The sequence below is a fragment of the Thamnophis elegans genome, chromosome 16 (genome assembly GCF_009769535.1).
Source record: "Thamnophis elegans isolate rThaEle1 chromosome 16, rThaEle1.pri, whole genome shotgun sequence".
In the NCBI taxonomy this organism is placed as follows: domain Eukaryota; kingdom Metazoa; phylum Chordata; class Lepidosauria; order Squamata; family Colubridae; genus Thamnophis; species Thamnophis elegans.
The window spans coordinates 30075007-30098205 of record NC_045556.1 but is presented as its reverse complement, the minus strand read 5'-3'; the positions used below and the strand labels follow the sequence as shown (position 1 = coordinate 30098205).

The following is a 23199-nucleotide window of genomic DNA, read 5'->3' as shown; positions in this document are numbered from 1 at the left end:
CTTCGGAGTCAGACATCAGTGAGGCAGAAGAACAGCTGGAGCCTCTTACTCTACTCTACTTCTAATTCATTCCTATTCTATTCTATTCTGTTTTGTTCTATTCTACTCTTATTCTATTCTATTCTACTCTACTCTTATTTTATTCTATTCCTATTTCTATTATTTCTAATTCTATTATATTCTTTCTATTTCTATTATTTTTAATTCTATTCCACTCTTATTCTATTCTATTCTATTCTATTCTATTCTATTCTATTCTATTCTATTCTATTCCTATTCTTATTCTACTCTACTCTTATTCTATTCTATTCCTATTTCTATTATTTCTTATTCTATTCTATTATTTCTATTTCTATTATTTCTAATTCTATTCTACTCCTATTCTATTCTATTCTACTCTTATTCTATTCTATTCTTTCTATTTCTATTATTTTTAATTCTATTCTATTCTCTTCTATTTCTATTTCTATTATTACTTATTCTACTCTATTCTTATTCTACTCTACTATTATTCTATTCTATTCCTGTTTCTATTATTTCTAATTCTATTCTTTCTATTTCTATTATTTTTAATTCTATTCCACTCTAATTCTATTCTATTCTATTCTATTCTTATTCTACTCTTATTCTAGTCTATTCCTATTTCTATTATTTCTAATTCTATTCTATTATTTCTATTTCTATTATTTCTAATTCTATTCTACTCTTATTCTATTCTATTCTACTCTTATTCTATTCTTATTCTATTCTTTTCTATTTCTATTATTACTTATTCTATTCTATTCTATTCTATTCTATTCTTTTCTATTTCTATTTCTATTATTACTTATTCTATTCTGTTCTGTTCTGTTCTGCTCTACTCTTATTCTATTCTATTCTATTCTATTCTATTCTACTCTACTCTACTCTTCTCTTATTCTATTCCTATTTCTATTATTTCTTATTCTATATATCCTTTTCTATTTCTATTATTTCTAATTATATTGTATCCTGTGCTATTCTATTCTTTATCCTAACCTATAAGAAGAGGTTGGACAACCTTTTGTCTGAAATGGTACAGGGTCTCCAGCTTGAGCCGGGGGGGGGGGGTGGACTAGAGGACCTCCAAGGTCCCTTCCAACTCCACTATTCTGATGTTCTGGCCCTGAGGATGTAACTAACCCTCTCAAGGCTGCAATTTTCCAACTGTGTAACTCTGCGCAGGACGCAAAGCAACACGGAGCTTGTTTCAACAGGGACTCACTTGTCTGGTGCACTTCCTTCAGCAACCGCAGGAAGACGGGCCGGGCGTAGGCGGGTAGCGATTTCTTCATTTCTGCAGCAAACCTCTCCAAGTCGCACGAGTGCTCCTTATCTACCACGGCAGCCATGCCGGCTTTCCCTTCCGTGCCTAACAATAAAATAAAATAACACCCCAGGCAGTCAAAACTCCCTTTGATGGCAAACCTATGACGCAAATCTATGCCAGAGGTGGCACGCAGCGCACTCTCTGATGGCATGCAAGCTGTCGCCCCAGTTCAGCTCCGCCGCGCATGTGCCCGTGCCTCCTGATGGCTAGTTGCTCTTTGGGTGTCTGCTACGCATGCGTGGGGGGGGGGACATGCGAGGGGGCCGTGTGTGCATATGAGGGGGGGAGGCACGTGGAGGGGGCTGTGTGCACATGTGTGGGGTGGGTGGGACATATGCAGGGGGCACACGCGCATGCACGGGGATTGGGGCGCATGCACTCATTGCATTTGGGGGTTCGGACGTGCGCCAATGGTGGGGTTCACTTACAATAATAAATAAATAAAGTAAGTAAATAATAAGTAAATAATAAGTAAATAATAAGTAAATAAAGTAATTAAATAATAAGTAAATAAATAAAGTAAATAATAAGTAAATAAATAAATTAAATAATAAGTAAATAAATAAAGTAAATAAGTAAATAAAGTAAATAATTAAATAACTAAGTAAATGAATAAATGTTAAGTAAACAAATAAGCCAGCAAGTAAATAAGTAAATAGTGTAAGTAAATAATAAGTAAATAAATAAGTAAATGATAAGTAAATAAATAAGTAAATGATAAGTAAATAAATAAGTAAACAAATAAAGCAAATAATAAGTAGATAAAGTAAGTAAATAATAAGTAAATAAAGTAAGTAAATAATAAATAAATAAAAATAAATAATTAAATAACTAAATAAATGAATAAATGTTAAGTAAACAAATAAGCAAGCAAATAAATAGTGTAAATAAATAATAAGTAAATGATAAGTCAATAAATAAATAAATAAGTCAATAAATAAATAAAAATAAACAAGTAAATAAATAAGTAAATATTTGGGAGTTCTCTCCGTGAGGGAAGACCGATTTGTGAGGGGGGGAGGAACCCCCATTCCCGACTTCCATCTTTGTTCCCCTCCCCCGCCCTCCGCCATCCGCACTCACCTGGCACGGCCACGCCGTACACCACCACATCCGCCATGCTGAGGATGCGGCTGAGGGTGCCCTCCACCTCCGTGGTGGAGACGTTCTCGCCCTTCCAGCGGAAAGTGTCGCCGGTGCGGTCGCGGAAGTAGAGGTAGCCCAGTTCGTCCATCACCAGGACGTCCCCTGAGGGAGAAGAGCACGAGGGTCGCGTGGAAAGTTCACAGCAGGCCCCCCCTTTCTTTACGAACCGGGGGGGGGAGGTCCTCAGCTTACGGCCACAACGGAGCCCGACTGTTGCTAAGCGGGCTGGTTGTGAAGTGAGTCTTGCCCCATTTTACGACCTTTTTTTGCAGCCATTGTTAAGCGGATCGCTGCGGTGGTTAAGTCAGGTTACGTGGTTGTTAAGTGAATCCGGCTTCCCTTACTGACTTTGCTTGTCAGAAGGTCGCAAAAGGGGATCACGTGACTCCCCTCCCCGGGACGCTGCTACCGTCATAAATATGAGTCAGTTGCCGAGCGTCTGAATTCTGATCGTGTGATACAAACGCCATAAGTATGAAAAACGGCCTAAAGTCAATATTTTTCAGTGCCGCTGCAAAGTTGAACAGTCACTAAATGAATCATTGGAAGACAATTACAAAATTCTGCTTCACCCCATCAAGAAGAAGAGACTACAAGACAGTCACTTGTCTGAGATGGGATAGGTGCTCCTGCTTGACCAGGGGGCTGGACTAGAAGACCTCCAAGGTCCCTTCCAGCTTTGTTTTCCTTCCTTCCTTCCTTCTTTCCCTCCCTCCCATCTTCCTTCCTTCCCTTTTCCCATCTTCCTTCTTTACTTCCCTCCCATCTTCCTTTCTTCCTTCCTATTTTCTTTCCTTCTTTCCTTTCCTCGCTCACATCTTTCTTCCTTCCTTCCTTCCCTCCCATCTTCCTTTCCTTCCTTTCTTCCCTCCCTCCCATCTTCCTTTCTTCTTTCCTTTCTTCTTTCCTTCTTTCCTTTCCTTTCCTTTCCTCCCTCCCTCCCTCCTTCCTTCCTTCCTTCCTTCCTTCCTTCCTTCCTTCCTGAAATGGTATAGGCTCTTCTGTTTGAGCAGTGGGTTGCACTAGAAGATTTCCAAGGTCCTTTCCAACTTCCTTCTTTCCTTCCTTCCCTCCTTCCTCCCATCTTCCTTCCTTCCTCCCTCCCTCCCTCCCTTCCTGAAATGGTATAGGATCTCCTGCTTCAGCAGGGGGTTGGACTAGAAGACCTTCAAGGTCACTTCCAACTTCCTTCCTTCCTTCCTTCCTTCCTTCCTTCCTTCCTGAAATGGTATAGGCTCTCCTGCTTGAGCAGAGGGTTGGACTAGAAGACCTCTAAAGTCCCTTCCAGCTTAATTTTATTCTATGATACATCCTAATTTTTCCACATTTTTCCAGCTCTGACTAAACAGCCTTTGGCCTTTTATTTCTACAGGTGAGAATTATTATACCCCCCAAAGAAGACTGGAGGAAGGTTCACCTGAGAGGTAGGCAGAGTCGCCTTTGGTGAAGACATCTCGGGCGATCTTCTTGTTGTTGGCCTCGTGGTTGAGGTAGCCATCAAAACGCTGCAAGGGGTCACTTTGGACGATGCGCCCGACCAGTTGGCCCGGTTCTCCTGGGGGACAAAGAGGAAGGAAGAGGCTGGGTTTGAGATTTTTCAGGATCTAACCAGGTTCTCAAACGCTGAAGGTCTTCTGATGCCTGAACATGGCTTGAAGGCATCTAAGGAGCTTCCTTCTTCTACCTTCTCTAGGGCCCATCCATTTGTGTCTCCACCTTCTCTCCACCCATCACCACCATGTCCTAGCCTCACCTGGCTCACACCTCATGCAGAGCCCATCTGGTCTCCGGATCAGCTCCATGGTGTCTTCGTTCACCTGGACGAGCTTGATGGGGTAAACGTGGGGGAAGATTCTGCTGTTGAAGCCACAGGCCCCCAGCTGGAAAAGGGGAGGAATTTTAGAGGACTGGGTTCAGAAGAAGAACAAGGAGGTCTCGTTTTGTTCCCCTCTGGACCTTGAGCTGGGTGGCTGACCCAACAAGGGAACACCAAATTCACCATCAAGGGTCATTGAATGCTTCTCCTTCCTTCTCCACTTCACAAACCCCACTCCCTTCTAGCAGTGGTGATGTTCCCTAGTTGGGTCATGAAACATCTGCAGGAAAGCCACTAAGCTCAGAGAGTACCAGGACCCCACAGTCCTCCTCCTCTTCCCCCTCCTCTTTCTCCCTCCTCCTCACAGCAAACCCCACTTCTTTCAAGCACTGATGATGTTCCCTAGTTGGGTCATGAAACGTCGGCAAGAAAACCACCCAGCTCAAGAGAGCATCAAGGACCCCAGTCGTCGTCTTCCTCCTCCTCCCCCTTTTCTCCTCCTCCTCCCCCCTTTCTCCTCCTGTTTCCTTTCTCCTCCTCCTCCGCTCTGCAAACCCAACTCCCTTCTAGCACTGATGATGTTCCCTAGTTGGGTCATGAAACGTTGGCAAGAAAACCATCAGGTTCAGAGAACATCAAGGACCCCACAATCATTCTCCTCCTCCTCCTCCTCCTCCTCCTCCTCCCTTTCTCCTCCTCCTCCTCCCTTTCTCCTCCTCCTCCTCTCTGCAAACCCAACACCCTTCTAGCACTGATGATGTTCCCTAGTTCGGTAACGAAACATCTGCAAGAAAACTACCAAGTTCAGAAAACACCCAGGACCCCACGATCCTCCTCCTCCTCCTCCTCCTCCTTCTTGTTCTGACCCAGGGTTCCTTAAAAAGCAAGAAGCAGATTCTTGGTCCCAACAAAACCCCTTTTGTTTACACGACTGGGAATTCCTTTCATTCACAGTCCACAAGGCTTGGCAAACAGTCTTTCCGAGGAATGTTTATCCACACGGACCTTATCTCGTTTGGAGAGCTGCCAGATAACTCGTTAGGGCAAGGCAAAACTTGGCACAGAGTCTCTTATAGTCACAAACAGAACTTTCCACTCTTGAAATGAACGAAGGAAGGAATTGTTTCCTGTAAAAGCCCCCTCCTCATTCGTTCCTCTTTTGTTTCCCATGGTAGGAGCCGATCACCTCCAAGGTGTGGCTTTACTCCCAAGTCGACCCTGCTTTCTTAGTTGTTCTTGTCTTCTAGCAGCTCTGCGCATGCGCACACTGGGAACAGGCTCCAGCTGTTCCTCTGTCTCACTGCTGTCTAGCTCCCTCTCTGCCTCCGACACAGAGCCCTCATCAGAGCATTCCCCAGCCCCCAGGACTGGCCCATGTTCCTCCCCAACCTCCTCTCTGTCCGACTCTGCTGCCAGCTCCACAGGCCGCCACACTCCTCTCTGCAAACCCCATTCCCTTCTAGCACTGATGACGTTACTCAGCCGGGTCACGAAACGTCTGTGAGAGAATAATTCAGTTCCGAGAGCCCACCAATTCGACCCTGAGCTCCAGAGGTTTTTTCCCTCCTCTTTCCTTCCTTCTGCCTACCTTGTTGTCAAAATTCCCGACGCTGCAATTGCACTCGGTGGAGCCGTAGAACTCGGCAATCTGAGGGATGCCAAAACGTTCGCTGAACTCCTTCCAGATGGAGGCCCGCAGGCCATTCCCCAGCGCCATTCGAACCCGGTGCTGACGCTCCACTGCTTTCGAGGGCTGGTTCAGCAAGTACCGGCAGATCTCCCCGATGTACTGTACGATCTGAAAGCCACAAGAGGCAAAATAATAATAACAACAATAAATTGCATAAATAACAGTAATAATAACAATAAATTGCATTATAAGTAATCATAATAACAATAATAAATTGCATAAATAATAATAATAATATATAATAATAATAAATAATAATAACAAATTGCAGCTTCCTGCAATAACACCAGCGGAACTGCAAAAAACTGCACTACTCGGAACATTGTATATTTTAAGAAGGTCCTTGGTTGATACCTAAGATGCTGGCAGCAACCCATATCAACCATTAGCACCAGTCAATGGTATTTGTGACACATCTTTAAATGTTCCGTTAATTGAGTTTCATGTTTAATGAATAAAAGAAATAATAATAATAATATTAATAGGAGGAGGAGGTGGTGGAGATGGAGGAGGAGGAAAAGGAGAAGAAAAGGAAAAGGAGGAGGAGGAGGAGGAGGAGGAGGAAGAAGAAGAAGATGATGATTATACATTTTAAGAAGGTCCTTGGTTGATACCTAGGACGCTGGCATCAATTCCTATCAACCATCAGCACCAGTCAATGGTATTTGAGACACATCTTTAAATGTTCCGTTAATTGAGTTTCATGTTTAATGAATAAAAGAAATAATAATAATAATATTAATAGGAGGAGGAGGTGGTGGAGATGGAGGAGGAGGAAAAGGAGAAGAAAAGGAAAAGGAGGAGGAGGAGGAGGAGGAGGAGGAGGAGGAGGAGGAGGAGGAGGAGGAGGAGGAGGAGGAATAAGAAGATGATGATTATACATTTTAAGAAGGTACTTGGTTGATACCTAGGACGCTGGCAGCAACCCGTATCAACCATCAGCACCAGTCAATGGTATTTGAGACACATCTTTAAATGTTCCGTTAACTGAGTTTCATGTTTAATGAATAAAAGAAATAATAATAATAAGAGGAGGTGGTGGAGGAGAAGGAGAAGAAAAAGAGGAGGAGGAGGAGGAAGAGAAAGAGAGGAGGAGGAGGGAGAGTGGGTGGAGAAGAAGAAGAGAAGGAGAAGAAGTGCATACATCTTAAGAAGGTCCTTGGTTGATACCTAGGACGCTGGCAGCAACCCGTATCAACCATTAGCACCAGTCAACGGTATTTGTGATGCATTTTTGAATGTTCAGTTGGCTGAGTTTCATGTTTAATGAATAAAAGAAATAATAATAAGAGGAGGAGGTGGTGGAGGAGGTGGAGGTTGAGAAGGAGAAGAGGAAGAGGAGGAGGAGGCGAGAGGAGGAGGAGGAGGAGGAGGAGGAAGAGGAGGTGGAGAAGGAGAAGAAAAGGAGGAGGAAAAAGAGAAGAAAAGGAGGAAGAGGAGAGAGGAGGAGGAGAAGAAGAAGGAGAAGAAGAGGAGGAGGAGGAGGGAGAGGGAGAAGGAGAAGAGGAGGAGGACGAGAAGAAGATTATACATTTTAAGAAGATACTTGGTTTGATACCTAGGATGCTGGCAGCAAATCCTATCAACCATCAACACCAGTCAATGGTATTTGTGATGCATTTTTAAATGTTCAGTTGACTGAGTTTCATGTTCAATGAATAAAGTAGATAATAGACATTGACTAATATTGACCATTAAAATTGACTACTAATTGACTAATATTTAATTGATAATAATAATTGAAATAATAACAACAACAACAACAACAACATGCTATATCTTTTATAGCAAATATATCTTATATAGCAAAAAACACCTTCATTTTTATTTTACTGAGTTTGAGTAAAATAAAAATGAAGGAGTTTTGGAGGGTTTTAGGGAACAGAGACAGGGAATACATATAGTCCTTGCCTTACGATCCGCAATTGTGGCCAGAATTGCCTACGACATAACACAGCTGGCACATCTGTAAATCCAACTGCTATGCACGCAGTCCTGGACTTACAGTAATTCGCTTAACGGCCATTCCTAGTTAAAAAGGCCCTGAAAGAAAGCAACCATCCACCAGTCCTCGGACTTACAACAGTCACAAGAAAGGTCATAGAATGGGGTCAAAACTCACTTAACAACGGTCTCGCTTAGCCACAGAAATGTTGTGGTTCAGTTGTGGTCGTATGTTAAGGACCTGCTGTGGTTTCTTTTCAGATTAGCCTAGAATGGCCTTGTTGAGGTACGTTGAATTATAATGTGCGTGTGTGTGTGTTTAATCAGAGATATTTGTCTTTTAAGATTGCGTGGAGATATATGGCTTAGGTTTGCGTTTAGAAACCACAAGCCACATCTGAACCTCTGCATAACATTTGGCAGATCAGACTCGGAGTCTCCTTTCAACTCATTTGAATCTTGTGTAAAACAGATTAATTTTTCCCCCTCTGGCTCATTGGTTCTAGGAACCTCCGTCTGCTCGGCTGCCAACATAAAAAACTTTTTAAAACTCCAAGCCAGGTGAGAATTTCCCATGAATGAATGGTCTGAGGGGCCAATTCTACACTGGGCTGCTCTTCTTTCAGTTCCGTCTGCTTTTTATTAAAAAAAAAAAAAAAGACCAAAGGTAAAAAATAAAAAAAAACTTGGGCCGTTTATTAAATGTTTGCCCTCCTTTGGGTGCGAACATCATGGGGATATTTTAAAAATCTGAACGGGAAGAGGATTAAGCTGGAAGGCAAACATGGGTCTAATGTGGCATTTGACGAGCTAAGCTGCTCTTTTATACGGCTATTAAACAGAATCTTTCTCTCTCTCCCCCCCTTTCTTTCTCCTCTCTCTGTTATCTGTCTTTCTCTTTCTTTCCTCTCTCTCCAACTCTCTTTCTCCTCTCTCTGTTATCTGTCTTTCTCTCTTCTCTCTTCCTTCCTCCCTCTTTCTCTCCCTCTCTCTCTCCTGTTTCTCTTTCCTCTCTCTTTATTTCTCTTTCCTCTCTCTTCTCTCTCTCTTCTCTCTTTCTTTCATCTCCCACTTTCTTCTCCCACTCTTTCCTTCTCCCCCTTCCTCCCTCTCCCTTTTCTCTCTCCCTCCCTCTCTCTCCTCTTTCTGTCTCTCTCTATCTCTCTCTCTCTTTTCTCTCTTCCTTCTCTCTTTCTAACAGACTTGTGACCCCTCTTCCCACCTTTCGCCGAGAGTCCCCCCCCCTTTGCCTCACCGTGCAGTTGTACTTGACACAATCGTCCCAAAAGTGAGAGGCCGAAAACTTCCTCCTGATCACAACCGTCATTCCATGTAGGAGACACTGCCCGACTCCGACAATATTCCCTAAGGGCGGCATGAAAGGGGATAAAAATAAATAGTAAGGGAAGGAGGAAGAAGGTAGGAAAGAAGGAAGGGAGGGAGGGAGGGAAGAGAAACAGGAAAAGGGAGGGAGGGAGAAAAGAGGGAGAAATGGGAAAAGGTAGGGAGGGAGGAAGGGAGAAGACAGAAGAAGAAGAAAAGGAAGGAAAGAGAAAGAGGGAAAGGGAGGAAAGAAGGAAGGGAGGGAGGGATGGAGGAAGGAGAAATAGGAAAAGGGAGGGAGGGAGGAAGGGATGAGACAGAAGAGGAAGAAAAGGAAGGAAAGAGAGGAAAGGAGGAAGGAAGGGAGGGATGGAGGGAGGAAAGAAGGAGAAATAGGAAAAGGGAGGGAGGGAGGAGACAGAAGAGGAAGAAAAGGAAGGAAAGAGGAAGAGGGAAAGGGAGGAAAGAAGGAAGGGAGGGATGGAGGAAGGAGAAATAGGAAAAGGAAGAGAGGGAGGGAGGAGGAAAGAAGGAGAGATAGGAAAAGGGAGGGAGAGAAGAGACAGAAGAGGAAGAAAAGGAAGGAAAGAGAAAGAGGGAAAGGGAGGAAGGCAGGAAGGCAGGAAGGCAGGAAGGCAGACAGACTTTGGTCGACTTTCCTCTTCTTTGATACCTTACTTGGGGAGGACTATTTCAGGAAGAAGGGGAGCAAAGAGAAGAAGCGACCACAGGAGATGAAAAATAAGGCCATGAAGCCAGAGCGTGGGCGTTACCTGCCGCGTGGTAGAGTGGGAGGCTGTCATAAATCACGTCGTCGGGCGTCATGCGGAAGCCCCCGTAGACCAGCGTCGCCATCCGGAAATACCTGCTCCGAGAGAAGAGAGAAGAAAGCCCCGAGTCAGTTTGGGTGGGTCAGTCCGTCGCAGAGGGGGCTCCGGAGGAAACGGAGAGCGGCAGAAGAGATCTGAACCGCAGGAAAATCTCTCCCGCTCTCTCTCTTTTCACTGACCTGCTGTGGACGATGATGGCTGCCTTGGGCAAACCAGTCGTTCCAGACGTGTAAATGTAGAAGAGTTTATCTGGGGGGAAAAGAACGACACAGAGACTTTCAGGGAGATTGGCAAAGGACATGGAGAACTTCAGAAGTTCACATAGAACAATGGAGAACTTCTGGAGTTTGCAAAAACATGGAGGACTTCAGAAGTTCACAAAGAACAATGGAGAACTGCAGAAGTTTGCAAAGAACATGGCGATCTTTAGGACATTGGCTAAAGGACACGGAGATTTTCAGGGGTTTGCAAAGGACGAGCTTCAGAAAGCTGCATTTTTGCATCCAGATCTCTCTCTGGAGCGCCAGCTCTCCATTGTCCCAACTCTTCCCTCTCCTGAGAAGATTTTCTCTACAGCTTGAACAGGATCTTGGCTCTTCACAGCTCCCACCTTCTGTTCTGACCGAGGCGTCCCCAGCAGCCCGAAGCTAAGTCCTCGACCCGATAAACCCCTTTTATTTAATTGACAGTGAATTCCTCTCCAGCAAAGTCTTTCCTTTCCTGCAGCCTTTCAAGAGAGTTCCCAATTCCCGACCTTGATCAGGCTTGGAGAGTGGCCAAGCCGATATCTTTCAGACGCCGCCATACTTGGCAAGAATGCAGGAATGAACTGATTGCCTCCTGCAAGCTCCACTCCCCTTTCGCTCCTCATTTATTTCTTCTGGGGGGGGCCGTTCATCATCCACCTGTGGCCTTACTCCCCAGCTGACCCCTGTTCTTTAGCCGTTCCCTTCATCTGGCTGCTCTACGCATGAACACACTGGGAACAGGCTCCAGCTGTTCTTCTGCCTCACTGATGTCTGACTCCAAAGGCAGCTGATAACTGTCAGATGGCCCTGGCCCTCTCTCTGCCTCTGACACAGAGCCCTCATCTGAGCCTTCCCCAGACTCCAGGACTGGCCCATCTTCCTCCCCAAACTCCTCACTGTCCAAATCTGCTGCCAGCTCCGATGGCCACTGGCGGGCCACCCCCCTTCATCCTCCTTTGGGGAGGGAGGACCGTGGGGGGATCAACCACCTCTCCTCCCCCTGAAATCCAGGCTGAAGTGTGCCAACTAAGCCCTGGCAGCTGGACAGAGCCATCTGTGGGAGGTGGGCACAGAGAGGGACCACTTCTTTGTGGGTTTGAGCACGTACCGAGGAATCCCTTGTCTGGTGGGTTGGGGGGCTGGTGTTGGGCTTTCTCAATCAGAGAGTCAAGATCTTCCACCCCAGGCAGGGAGTTGGCGGTCTGCCGATCCCCGGAGCAGAAGAGACAGATGGATTTCTCCAGGGAGGGCTGGACGTCCCGCAAGGCTAGGAGAAGAGGGGAAAAAAAAGAGAATTGTGGTCAGCTTGTGTGGTTACGTTCGGGAGCTCGTGGGGGCGTCTCGGGAGGTTTCTTCTCCGAACAATGACCCTGTGAGGTAGGCTGGGGGAAGGAGGAGCAGCTGGCTCCAAGGAGCTGAGCCATTGCAGATCGCAAACCACCCTTGCCCTTTTAAACTGAATGTTTCTGTTCTTGTGATTGCGGTCATCCTAGTTAAGGAAACAGACTCCAGATAAAACAAACCAGAGCTTAGTGCAAACCACCATCATTGCGGCTCCTTCAGGAGGCCTGGTTTGAAGACAACCATGACCGAGTCCTTGTAAAAGTTAAGAGTTGGAAGGGGCCTTGTAGTTCATCTAGTCCAACCCCCCGCCCAAGCAGGAGACCCTACATCATTTTTGACATATGGCAGTGCTGTCTCTTCTTGAAAGCCTCCAGGGATGAAGCTCCCACAACCTCCTGTTCTGTTTCATGGGTTGATTGTTCTCACATCAGAAAATCCCTCCTTATTTCCAGGTTGAATCTCGCCTTGGTCAGTTTCCGTCCATTATTCCTTGTCTGGCATTTGGGGGCTTTGGAGAATAGCTCGACCCCCTCTTCTCTGTGGCAGCCCCTCAAATATTGGAAAATGCTCTCCTGTCTCCCCTGGTCCTTCTCTTCACTCGACCAGCCATGCCCAGTTCCTGCCACCCTTCTTCATATGTTTTAGCCTCCAGTCCTCTAATCATCCTGGTTGCTCTTCTCTGCCCTCTTTCTAGAGTCTCTTTCTAGATGTCCTTTACAAATTAACAGAGTTGGAAGGGGCCTTGTAGATAATCTAATCCAGCCCCCCACCCAAGCAGAAGACCCTACACCCACAACTTCAGTTCCATGGGTTGATTGCTCTCACTGTCAGAAAATTCCTCCTTATTTCCATGTCAAATCTCTCCTTGGTCAGTTTCCATCCATTATTCCTTGTCTGGCATTCAAGGGGCTTTGGAGAATAGCTTGACCCCCCTCCTCTCTTTGGCAGCCCCTCAAATATTGGAAGATGCTCTCCTGTCTCCCCTGGTCCTTCTCTTCTCTAGACTAGCCATGCCCAGTTCCTGCAACCGTTCTTCATTTTATCCTCCAGTCCCTTAATGATCTTGGTTGCTCTTCTCTGCGCTCTTTCCAGAGTCTCAACCTCTTTTTTTATAGCGTGGTGACCAAAACTGGATGTAGTATTCTAGGTGTGGCCTTATTAAGGCTTTATAGAGTGGTTTTAGTACCTCCCTTGATTTTGATTGCATCCCTCTGTTCATGCAACTTAGGATTGTGTTGGCTTTTTTGGTTGAACACGGCTGGCTCCTATTTAGCTGGTTGTCCACTAAAACCCCAAGATTCCTCTTAGAGTCACTACTATTAAGCCTGTTTTCACCCAGTTTATATGTTTCCTTTGGGTTTTTCTTGCCTAAGTGTAAGACTTGATTTTTCTCTACCAAGAAAAGAGTCCACTAATTCTGGTTGACCATTCTTGACCGATCCAGCCCCTGATCTCCCCTCCTTTTTCCTCTTCCCCACCCTGCGGTCACCTCACCTTCAGCCAGCTCGCTTCCAAAGATGACCGCCTTGGCGTGGGAGATTTTGACGCAGTGAACCAAGGAATCTTGCCGCACGTTGGAGTTCAGGAGGGCCACCTCTACCCCGATCTTGGCCAGTCCGAGCCAGAGGCCCACGTACTGGTTGCAGGACTCCATGAAGAGGGCGATGGCGTCCCCCGAGCGGAATCCCTGCTCGTAGAAGAAGTTGGCCACCTGGTTGGAATAGTCATCCAGCTGCCGGAAGGTCCACGTTTCTCCCGTGCCTTGGAAGACAAGGGCCGCCTTCTCCGGGTGTCTGCGCACCGTCTGCTGGAAGATCTTGGGGATGGTGGCCCCGTGTTTCACGTGCCACCAGATCTTCAGCCGGGTTGACAGGACGGTCCTGGCAGTCCTACCAAGCACGGGACGAAATGCAGAAGCGTCAGAGTGTCAACGCATCAAAGGTCAACGCCTGGAATGGTCTACCTGACTCCGTTGTTGCAGCCTCAAATCCCCCCCACCCCAGCTTCAACCTCAAACTGTCTCCCGTGGACCTCACCCCATTCCTAAGCGGTCTGTAAAGGGGGTGTGCCTTCAATCCCTGTCCTACTGTCCCCATTTATTTGTACTCATTTCCTCTGTTCAGAATAGAAGAGAAGATGGAATGTAATAGAAGATGGGATGGAGGAGAAGAGAAGAGAATAGAAGAGAAGATGGAATGTAATAGAAGATGGAATGGAGGTAAGATAGAATAGAATAGAATAACAGAGTTGGAAGGGACCTTGGAGGTCTTCTAGTCCAACCCCCTGCCTAGGCAGGAAACCCTACACCACTTCAGACAAATGGCTATCCAACACCTTCTTAAAGACTTCCAGTGTTGGGGCATTTACAACTTCTGGAAGCAAGTTGTTCCACTGATTAATTGTTCTAACTGTCAGGAAATTTCTCCTCAGTTCTATGTTGCTTCTCTCCTTGATTAGTTTCCACCCATTGCTTCTTGTTCTACCATCAGGTGCCTTGGAGAATAGTTTAACTCCCTCTTCTTTGTGGCAGCCCCTGAGATATTGGAAGGCTGCTATCATGTCTCCCCTAGTCCTTCTTTTCATCAAAGTAGACATACCCAATTCCTGCAACCATTCTTTGTATGTTTTAGTCTCCAATCCCCTAATCCTCTTGGTTGCTCTTCTCTGCACTCTTTCTAGAGTCTCGACATCTTTTTTACACCGTGGCGACCAAAACTGGATGCTGTATTCCAAATGTGGCATTATTACCAAGGCCTTATAAAGTGGTATCAACCCTTCACGTGATCTTGATTCTCTCCCTCTGTTGATGCAGCCTAGAACTGTGTTGGCTTTTTTGGCAGCTGCTGCACACGGCTGGCTCCTATTTAAATGGTTGTCCACTAGGACTCCAAGATTCCTCCCACATGTTTATACTTCTTCATATCCATGTCCATACTTACACCTGTTCTCTTGTACATGTTTGACACCCCCCCTGCCCAATAACAAAATAACTTATCTTATGTGCAGTGAGAACCTGCAAATAACATTTAACTTATCTTATGTGCAGTGAGAACCTGCAAATAACATTTAACACAGTACTTCAAACAAAATGGGTTGGTTGAGATCTGCCTAGGTGGGACCAATTGGGGGTAGATTTCAGGAGTGACACCGAAATATAGTTTTGCCGTATTTTATCTGTAGCTTAAATTGTTTCAATGTCATTTTAGACTGTACGTCATTCCAATTCCCTTTTAAATCGCGGCTTATTCCAATTTCATTTTAAATTGTGCTTTGTCACATCCCACTTCAAATTTGCTTTGATCAAAATTTTTAGTAACGATGTGTTTTTGGAACTTTGCACTTTTGATGTGCCCCCAAGGGTTAATCAATAAAGGCTCAATGTCAATGTACATGTTTGACAAACTAAATAAATAAATAAAATAAATAAAGTAGAGCCAAGGTGGAAAGCAAAGACTCGGCATGTTAATAGAGCAACGATTGCAACATCTCGGTGGCTCAGCGAGACGTTGGTTAAATGATATATTTGCCCCATTTTTATGACCTTTCTTGCCACAATGATTTGAGTGCATCCCTGCAGCTCTTACGCTAGTGACATGGCTGACTTCCTCGTTCTGGGACCGTCATTAATATGAACTAAGTGCAATCATCTGAATTTCCATTGTGTGGCTGTGGGGCTACGAGAATGGTTGCAAGTGTGAAAAACGGTGATAATTCGCTTTTTTGAGTGCTGTTATAACTTTGAATAGTCATTAAATGAACTGTTGTAGAATAGAGTAGAGTAGAGAAGAGTAGAATAGAATAGAATAATAGAGTTGGAAGGGACCTTGGAGGTCTTCTAGTCCAACCCCCTGGACAGGCAGGAAACCCTACACCACTTCAGACAAATGGCTATCCAACATCTTTTTTTAAACTTCCAGTGTTGGAGCATTCACAACTTCTGGAGGCAAGTTCATTCCACTGATTAATTTCCTTCTAGGATAATCGTCCTCCTCCTCCTCCTCATCTTCCTCCTCGTCTTCCTCCTCCTCCCTTCCTCTCCACCTCCTCTCTCTAAACCCAACTCCCTTCTAGCACTGATGATGTTACCTAGTTGGGTAATGAAATGACTGCAAGAAAACAACCAAGCTCAGAGAGCATCAAGTCCTCCTCCTCCTCTTCCTCCTCCTCAAATCCCAGCTCCAGCATTGATGATGCTACTAAGTCGGGTTGTGAAACGCCTGCAAGAAAACCTCCAAGCTCAAAAAGCACCAAGCACCCCACAGTCATTGTTCTCCTCCTTCCTCCTCCTCCTCCTCCTCCTCCTCCTCCTCCTCCTCCTCCTCCTCCTCTCCTTTCCCCCAAACCTCCTTCCCTTCTAACCCTTCAACCCTATCTCGAAATGAAGGAAGGGTCAAGAACATTCAACGGAGCCAAAAAGAGACTCATTCTGGATTTCTCGCCTTAGCCAGGGGGTGAGTCTAGACAGCCTCAAAGGAGCCCCCTCCTCCAGCATTTGGCGTTCGACGAATACAACTTTTAATTGTCAAACTATGGAGAAGGTTGTCCCCAAATGCTGGAGACTCTGCAGAGGAAATCGCTCATCGTCAATGCCCACAAACATGCACCTCCAGCCACAGCTCAGCCACTGTGCAGTGCGCTGCACAATCACACACAGAGAGACACAGACACAAACCCACACCTCCAGTTCCATGTCGAAAGCTGGTAGGACAGCCTCGGCGGAGGAGGCGAACGCAACCATCGGTTGCTGACGAGCTTAAAAAAACACCTTGCACAACTCTCCCCGGCCTACACAAGCGGATTGCGGTTGTCAGCTTCCCCTGGCCTCCGTCCCATAAGAGTCAGCACGCCTTTTGCGACGTCTGCCAGTTCCCAGGTTCAAACCACTGCCGCGTTGCACCTTCTCGGCTTTTATGATTTTTATTAGCCGGAAAAACTGGTCGGGCCAGAAGGATGCGAGACTCCTTGGCATCGGCTTTTCAGGGGTGTGTGTGTGGAAATCGGGCACGTCAGGAAGAAAGATGGCCTGGGGATGGGGTGGGGTGTGGGCTTTAATGCCTCGGAAGGGTAAGAGCGATGCAGAACGGGTCTTCCGGGAAGATTTGGCCGCTGCCTCGAGAACCAGTCGCGAGCCACATTAAAAAAAAAAGTTTAGCTGAAAGAGATGAAGCCGTCGGGTCTTTTAGCATCCGTTCCCTGTTCGGTTTTCTGCCGAGTCTACTTTTGCACGTCGAGGGGTTTTTGTTCGTGCCTGTGAGCCTGCGGAACTCCCTGCCTCATGAAATCAGGTCGGCCACCTTTTCCTGATGTGCTTTGCCAACCGGTTAAGACATTCCTAACCGGAGAAGGCGTTTGATGCACAGGCAGCCCACGGTGAGCTGATGTAATCGGCCAGCGATTCCTGAACCTTGATTGCCTTCTGTTTTTCCCTTTTGTGCCTTTTCAATTATATATGTGTGTGTGTGTGTGTGTGTGTGTGTGTGTGTGTGTTTGTGTGTGTGTTGCATTTGTGCTGATAAATTTTATATATATAATGGCTAAGAAGTCTGCCTAGTATGTAATATAGCCCAGGTTCAATTCCCAGTAAGGGTATGGCTAGCTGATGAGAGCTAAATAGCTTGAAATAGATCTATACTAGTCTCCCTTTATTTATTTATCAGCACAAATACAACAATATATACATATACATATACATATATGTGTGTGTGTGTGTTTGTGTGTTTTATTTTTTATCTGTCGTGATGGACTCTTGTGACGAGCCGATTGACAGATGATGGAAGCAGTTAGCTGCCTCCCATAATTGGGGCTTACCAGGGGTTGTGACTATATATATATATAGTTGTGACTATATACATACATACACACACACACACACACACACACACATAAATACATACATACATATATATGTAGGTGTTTGGTTGTTCGGGTTTTCTCCCGCGTACAATTGGAGGTGTCTTGGTGACGTTTCAACGAAGTCTCATTCGTCATCTTCAGGCTTCGTGCTTCCAGATGACGAATGAGACTTCGTCAAAACGTCGCCAAGACACCTCCAATTTTACGCGGGAGAAAACCCGAACAACCAAAGACCTACATACTAACACTCACGAAAACCTCAGAAAACAAATATATATATTTGTTTATTTATTTATCTTTATTTATTTATCAGCACAAATAAAAAAACATATATATATATATACATACATACATACATACATACATACACACACACACACACACACACACACACATATATATATGTATATTTCTCCCTCCCAAATCGGAGAGTTGCTTTGCAGAGGGAGAGTTAATCAATAAACGCGATAACCCCTGAAAAGCAGAACGCTGTGCCGAAGGTTAAGCAGACGCAAAAAATAAATACCCTTTCAAGCTCATTTTCTCCTGTTTTGCTCTTTTCCTGCAGCTGGTTGGCAAAACTAAAATAAAATGAGAAAAGAGACCAAACCAGGGAAAGGAATTCCCCAAACTTTAGCAGCTCGATTTGTTTCTCAAAGTTAAATCAAGATGATGATGATGATGATGATGATTAACTTTTATTTACCAAACATAAAACTCAGTCAACTGAACATTCAAAAATGCACTACAAATAATAATAATAATAATACATGGATGACTTGAAGCTGTTTGGTAAAACAAAAGCTGAACTGAATTTATTAATTGAAAGCAGAAAAGAATTTAGCCAAGGCATTGGTATGCAGTTTGGAATTGACAAATGTCCAACAATGGCAACCAAAGCAGGCAAGGTCATAGAAGATGGTGGAATAGAACTTGAGAATGAAAAAATGATAAAGGCAGTAAAACCAGAAGAAGGCTACGAGTACTTGGGGATTTTAGAGGCCTCTGACTTAATGCATAATAAAGTCAAAGAATTAACTTCAGCCAAGCACATTCGACGAATTCGCAAGATATTAAAGTCCAAATTGAGTGGAGGAAACATCATAAAAGCCACAAATACCTGGGCTATACCTGTGATTCGATATTCTGCAGGAATAATTGACCGGACCCAGATGGAGTTGGACAATTTGGACAGAAAAACAAGGAAGCTTATGACAATGAATCATGCTTTGCACCCTAAAAGCGATGCTGACTGATTATATCTATTAAGAGCAGAGGGTGGTCGAGGACTTCTACAAGTAAAACAGACTGTGGAAGAAGAAAAACACAGCTTGAATGATTACATCCAGAAAAGTGAAGAACCAATGATTAAGGAAGTAAATAAAGGAGGCCTTTTAAAGACAATTAAGTTAAAAGCTGAATATAAGAAAGAAGTAATTGAGAAGCAAGCTGAAAATTGGAAAAACAAAGCTATGCATAGCCAACACTTGAAAAGTATTGAAGGCAAAGCTGACAAAAAGCTAACTTGGAACTGATTAAGATCAGGAGTACTGAAAAAAGAATCAGAAGGCTTTATTTTGGCAGCTCAAGAACAAGCCTTAGCCACAAACTGCATGAAGGCAAAAATTCAACCCATCAACAGCAAATGTCGCCTCTGTAATGAGAAAGACGAGACAGTCGACCACTTGATCAGTGGGTGCAGCAAAATTTCACAAGCTGACTACCTACAACACCATGACCGCATTGCTAAGACCATTCACTGGAAATTGTGCGAAAAGTTTGGATCTGAGTACAGCAAAAACCACTGGGAACATCATGTTTAGAAGGTTTTAGAGAATGAGAAAGTCAAGATCGTGTGGGACTTCAGAATTCAGACTGACAGGCACTTGGACTACAACACACCTGACATAACATAGTTGAAAAGAAAAAAAGTATGGTTCATTGACATTGCAATACCTGGAGATGCACGAATTGAAGATAAAACAGCAAGAAAAAATCACAAAATACCGGGACTTGCAAATTGAAGTTGAGCGACTGTGGAAAAAGAAATTGTGTGTTGTCCCGATTGTAATTGGAGCCCTTGGAGCAATACCTGAAGGGCTACCTCGCTATTTGGAAATTTTAAATTTACCTGACTTGAACATTCTGACTCTACAAAAAACCACCCTACTCGGAACAGCTTATATCCTCCGACGTTACCTTAACAGTTCCTAGGTCCTTGGTTAGGATTCGAGTTGTTGAGCTACCAACCAGCCCCAAAGGCTGTGAATCTCACCAAAGATTAACCACATAATAATAATAGTATCAACCATAAGCACCAGTCAATGGTATTTGTGATGAACTTTTGAATGTTCAGTTGACTGAGTTTCATGTTTAATGAATAAAGTGTAATAACAATAATAATAATTGTTAGGAATATAATCTAATGGTTGGGTTGGCATCATGTAACAATGCTATACCTGTTTCTTTAAATCATACTGTAAAATGTGATTGGTTACTGTTTCCCTCAATCGGCCATAAGAGGGAGCCAGAGTGACGGTTAGCTCTCTGTTTGTTAGATGCTGGGCTGATCTGATCGGAGTGTTTTGGAAGCTGGCTGTTAGAAAGTGCTGTGATAATAATAATAATAATAATAATAATAATAATAATAATGATGATAATAATATAGATTTGGCTTATAGATAGTCCTAGACTTATAACAGTTTGTTTAATGACTGTTCAAAATTACAACAGCATCAAAAAAAGGTGACTCATGACTATTTTTCACACTTATGACTGCATCCCCATGGTCAGACGTTTGGCAACTCGCTTGTACTTATGACGATCGCCATGTCCCAGGGTTACGTGATCCCCCTTTGCGGCCTTCTGACAAGCGTAGTCCATGGGGAAGGCAGATTCATTTAACGACCGTGGGACGAGCTGAACAAGTGCAGGGATTCCCCTTAACAACGGTGGCAAGGAAGGCCGAAGAATGGGGCAAAGCTCACTTAACGGCCTCTCTCAGCCACAGAAATTTTGAAGTCAGTTGCGGTCGTACGTCGGGGGACTATTCACAGGGAAAGGAAGGAAGGAAGAAGCAGCGTGACTTACATAGCATCTCGCTTGATGGTCTTGGCGAAAATGCGGAGGAACTTCCATCCACCGGAGCCCAAGTAGAATATGAGAAGGGCTGGCACAATTTGAACCCAGGGCAGGTCAAAAAACAGCCGGAATACGACGGAGAATGAAAGGAGGCCCACCCAACGCATCATTTTGGCCTGAAAGAAAAAGGAAGGGGAAAAAAAAAAAGAAAACAGGAAAAAAAAGAAAATTTCCCATTTTAAGTTTTCAAGAAGAAACTGCTGTTTATCCAGAACTCTTTCTTGAGCAGGGGGTTGGACTAGAAGGCCTCTGAGGTCCCCTTTCCAACCCCGTTATTCTATGTTCTAACTAAGGCACCGAAGCGATGCTGATAGAATAAATCCTGCGCAAATATTTCTTTAAGCTGGACCTCCGTTTTTCTTTGCTAAAATTTGTTCCTTCGATTAATTTTGAAAAAAAAAAACCCAAACCCACACGTATTCAATTGGAGGCAAACATACTGTGAGAAAAGCAGGCTCCCGGTCGTAATTAATCCTCCGATTATTACAATTTTTCCACCACTGCTTCCTTCGTGTCACTTTTCCCAAATGGAGAGGACGCTGCGGGGATCATCACCTGATTTAAAAAAAAAAAAAAGAGAGAGAGAGAGAGTTTAAAAAAGTCCAAAGATTTAGGCCAAAAGTCCAAAGGGGATTCCAGGTGACAGCAGCTGCAATTACAATAATTACAACCGGTTAGTTATGATTACGACTCTTCTTTGATGATGGGGGAGATTCTATGCAAGATAAGATCCCTCTTTGAGTTTTTCCTTGGTTGCTCATCTCTGAAATAATCAAGTTTCTCTCCAATCTTTATGCTGGTTATGACCGTAATAAAGATTGATTTGAATCGATCGTTCCAATCCCAAGCGCTTCAGAAAAATAGCACCGGTAAAACCTTTGCTCCCAAGCTGAACTGGCTTCAATTTTCTAAACGGTAGAGACTCACATATCTATTATTTACTTAGCCAAGTCCAAAAGAATCTTATTTTAAATAAAGCATGCAATTCTACCTTTCCCAGCTAAATATCAGCACCAAGTCAAAAGTTATTGAGGCTTCACGCGAGCCGAGAAGTTTTAAAATTGAACAGGCGGAAGAAGAAAACGCGCTATCAAATGAAAGACTTTAATTAAAACTTCAGTTAATGAAGTGAAATTAAGAATAAGTATTCGTTCGAGTATTAATAATAAAAATACATTTCACTGCAATTTATTGGGAGTTCATTTCACTGTAAATCACACTGAACGCATTCCAGCGCCGTCCTGAAGAAATAGCGCTGCAGGAAACCAGCTTTAAGTGGAAATTTTCAAATAATGAGTCTTCAGGTGCGGTTTGCGAAAAGAGCAGGGAGGTGAGGAGGTTTCATTCCAAAAGTTAAAGAACAGAAGAGAAGAGAAATTGGAAGAGAAATTGGAACTGGAAGAGAAATTGGAAGAGAAATTGGAACAGAAATTGGAATTGGAATTTGAAAAGAAATTGGAACAGAATAGAATAGAAATCAGAAGGGAAGAGTAGAGAAAGAAGAGAAATTAGAATAGAATAGAATTGAAATTGGAATAGAAATTGGAACAGAAGAGAAATCAAGAAGAGAAGAGAAATCAGAAGGGAAGAGAGGAATCAGAATATAATAGAATAGAAATTGGAATAGAAATTGGAACAGAAGAGAAGAGAAATCAGAATAGAAGAGAAATTGGAACAGAAGAGAAATCAGAATAGAATAGAATAGTACAGAACAGAATAGAGTGGAATGAATAGAATGGAATGAAACAGAACAGAATAAAATACAACTTTATTGTCACTTTAAATGTACACTAATCAGTATGCATTGAAATGAAATTTCGTTGCATTCAGCTCTCAAAAGCTAACCATCATGCATATACCCATATATATACCCATCTATAACCAAGAAAAATGCAGTTTAACCCGAAGCTGGGGTGGGGGAAGTACACCTTGCCCAAGCTAACAACTTCACATGCCTTACAGGGAAGTGAAAAGTTCCCTACAGGATGAAAAGGTTTTTAAAGAAAAGAAAAACCATGCCTAGAAAAGAATTAAGCATCATGGCTCATTTAGATGTCACTGTAAAAATAATATTCATAGCAACTGTCCTGGAAGTCTCTCCTTTTGGATAAAACCACCCTGGGCTTTGCAAACCAGCTTTCCAGATCCGCAGTCCTGAAAGAATTAACAGTAAGAGAGTTGGAAGGAGCCTTGGAGGTCATCCAGTCTAACACCCTGCTCACGCAGGAGACTTATACTAAGGATTCGAACTCCCTAATCAACTAGCCAGGCCTATATACATACATACATACATACATACATACATACATACATACATACATACATACATATGCCTGGATATACTGTATATGTATATATGATCCAGAAGCACGCCTGGAAGTCATGATGGCAAAGGTAGCAGGGCACACGCTAAAATTGTGTGCCACCCATCCGAAAAAGAAAAATTAATTAAAAGATTTTGCCCGCTTTTTAGAGGAAAAGAAGCGCGTCTTATGGAGCGAAAAATACGGAAAGTG

General features: G+C 43.9%; 1 protein-coding gene across 4 annotated transcripts in view; it reads right to left on the bottom strand.

The window, feature by feature from the left end:
* The window catches only part of SLC27A4 (solute carrier family 27 member 4), a 28923-nt gene that overhangs the window by 1195 nt on the left and 4529 nt on the right, over positions 1–23199 (bottom strand). The window contains exons 1-13 of one of the 4 annotated variants that reach the window (XM_032232573.1): positions 21343–21575; positions 21124–21238; positions 20633–20799; positions 13184–13578; positions 11454–11612; positions 10277–10346; positions 10041–10132; positions 9200–9309; positions 5899–6108; positions 4248–4374; positions 3912–4049; positions 2432–2596; positions 1244–1390 (exon numbers count right to left, since the gene is read on the bottom strand). In XM_032232573.1, coding sequence (XP_032088464.1) covers positions 1244–1390; positions 2432–2596; positions 3912–4049; positions 4248–4374; positions 5899–6108; positions 9200–9309; positions 10041–10132; positions 10277–10346; positions 11454–11612; positions 13184–13578; positions 20633–20793 — 1774 coding nt within the window. In that variant the 5' untranslated portion in view covers positions 20794–20799; positions 21124–21238; positions 21343–21575. Of the gene's footprint in view, positions 1–1243; positions 1391–2431; positions 2597–3911; positions 4050–4247; positions 4375–5898; positions 6109–9199; positions 9310–10040; positions 10133–10276; positions 10347–11453; positions 11613–13183; positions 13579–20632; positions 20800–21123; positions 21576–23199 lie in introns of those variants that run through there. The other 3 variants (XM_032232575.1, XM_032232574.1, XM_032232572.1) reach the window with 3 other exon arrangements.